At 43.4% G+C, this 2,557-nt stretch overlaps 1 protein-coding gene across 1 annotated transcript; it reads right to left on the bottom strand.

Annotated features, from left to right (window-relative positions):
* Positions 1-1,847: 1,847 nt before the first annotated feature.
* On the bottom strand, positions 1,848-2,225 carry LOC144709755 (14 kDa proline-rich protein DC2.15-like). The gene has a single exon (XM_078583425.1). It carries the CDS (start codon positions 2,223-2,225, stop codon positions 1,848-1,850), a length of 378 nt encoding a protein of 125 aa, XP_078439551.1.
* Between the last annotated feature and the right edge of the window lie 332 nt (positions 2,226-2,557).

Genomic DNA, 2,557 nt, shown 5'->3' with positions numbered 1-2,557 from the left:
CATGGGTCATCCCCTTCTTCTCTCTTCTCCCCATAGCTCGTCTCCATTCTTGATGTGACCGGGATGGCATAACGACGATGATGGAAGGTCAACGGAGCTCCTCAAGGCGAAGGAGGAGATTCTACATGCCCTGGATTGGATGGATATGTCTAGAGACTGCACACATGAGAAGCTCAACTCGTCTCACTCTAGGATCTAAGAAATCACAGATGCAATCCGTGCTTATGTGATTTGTTTCATAATGTTATTGATGTCATTATGATTCTGTTATAAGTCTTCCGCAGCATGGAATCCTTATGTTCATACAGGTCAAGGTCTCTAGGACCCAACAATTTCCATGAACTCTATCTCCTTTAGTAGACGTCTTTGGTGATATCTGAGTAACAAGTATAAAATTAGGATTGATTTCCATTTCTACAACCTCCTTTAGGTATATATATATATATATCTTCAGTTACATCCTTGTTATTAGTATCTAAAACTTGAACTTTCAATAACATCTAGGAGGCACAACACATACACATGCTGCATTTTTCTACATCGTTTTAAATGACTAGACCCTATTTCCTTTCATTATAATATATATTTACTTATCACTGCCCATATTATCATACCACTATCTATTGACTTTTTATTAATATGTATTTGTATTCAATTTGATAACCTGATTTACAGATTCTAATGAAAAACTTTAAGATTTACGATGATTTATGTCAAAAGTACATCTCCTTCAAAATTGTTTGATCCACTCGTGCTGCCTTGTATGGCCATCAACCTTCTCAGATGCTTGATGATCGCGGATGAGTTAGCAACAGTGAATTGGGCTTTGCGTCCCTAAATTAGAGACTCTGTTTTATTAGTGTCTTTATGCAAGATTCGAGCTACAATCAATCATTATGGAGTAACTAAATCCTATAATTGAACATAATTGGTCAGAAATATAACAAAAGTTAACCAAAGGTTTTCTTGACCTCTATATAAACAGGAAATGTTCAAAGGTATGCGCCTGTCGTCAAATTATCCACGTATTTTTCTCAAAATAGAAATTATGACAATAAAAAATTGCTGGAGTCACGTGCTAATCACATTAACCAGGATGCCCTAAACATAACCTTATCTCGGCGCAACGAGAGTTAGAATGCTCTCCCGAAGCGGATTACCATCAAGAACGGTCACATGAATCATTGTATCTGGGATTAATATTACAGGTCTTTGAAAGAAGGAAATAGAAATAGAAGCAAAACACACTTGGATGAAATCAGATAGAGAGCACTGGGTGGCGTGATGGGAAGACGGCGGCAAACGGGGATGGCGGCTGCCAGGAAATCCGACTGTAAGTATGTAGAAACCAAGGCGGGCTTAAAGTCAAATCGTAATTCTAGACTAAGCCAAAGCCCCCTGTGATTTCGGATCATAAGCAAGTCTTCGTTAACTACCATCGCTTCGCTATACTGGTAAAAAAATTGGTTACGTTCCTGAGACTTATCTTCTGACAGTGCTGAATTGGCTATCATCCACGACAACATGTAAACGCATTTGGACAAGGAATCCCGCTGCTTTCTTTCACAAGTAGGGAAACGGTCCATCCTTGTCTTTTCTTGGACTGATCTGAGGACAAGCACGCTGTTCGACAGCCGAAGAAACATCCAGAAAACATTTTTATGTGAACTCATTATTCAATATTCTGCCTGGTCTAACGGAGATAACGTAAAGTATTTATCACTCTTATTCAATAACGCAGCCGCCTGCTTTATTCATACACTATTGACAAAACATAAACAGAGAACCAAGCCGTCCATGTGACGGGCGCAGCTGGTTCAGCAGGCAAAAGTGCTCTTCGCAAAGAGTTAAGGGCACGAGAAGGGGAAAGGCATGCGGCGACCGCAGAAGGAGACAATCTGCGAGACGTCCTGTGGAATCCTGACCCTGTTACCCAGGATGCCCCGCCTAGCCGCAAGGCACACGCAAGCAGCACCTTCCCTAGCAGAAAACGTATCAAGCACAATACAGCACGGGAACCGCGGCGCCCTCAAGCCGCGCTTAAGCCTATCCAGAACAGGTCCGCACGCGCGCAGCCTGCTCGGCATAGTGGGGCAACGGGCCTGTGGAGGCGGTGGGGGGGGAGGCGGAGGGGGACGACGTCCTTGTGGTTGTTCCGCTGCAGTTGCTTCGCTTATCAGCGTCAGCAACAGGATAGCGCCGATAGCCCAGCACTTTAACGCCATTGAACTGAAATTTGGTGCGCAAGTTGAATGATGAGGAGAGAAAGCTTGCTTAACCTGTCTCAACACAGACGTTGCGACGTGCATTTATAGACAAACTATGGTGGTTTTTTTAAAAGCAATGGATTGGTGGACGCCAACAGAGATCATTACAGCGGGGTATGTGGGCGCTGTTTCGGCAGGTAAAGAAATCTTGTGAAATGAGCAGGTGAACGGAGGCTTTCATACGTAGCGGGAGGAATTAGACGCAAGCTTATCAGACGAAGGTAAGTGCTCTATGCCAATAGGTTCCACAGAAGGGCAGTCACGAAACTATCCCTAGCGCTCAAAATACC

The sequence above is a fragment of the Wolffia australiana genome, chromosome 1 (assembly GCF_029677425.1).
Source record: "Wolffia australiana isolate 7733 chromosome 1, ASM2967742v1".
In the NCBI taxonomy this organism is placed as follows: Eukaryota; Viridiplantae; Streptophyta; class Magnoliopsida; order Alismatales; family Araceae; genus Wolffia; species Wolffia australiana.
The sequence above is the reverse complement of the archived record's forward strand: the minus strand, read 5'-3'. Positions and strand labels throughout refer to the sequence as shown.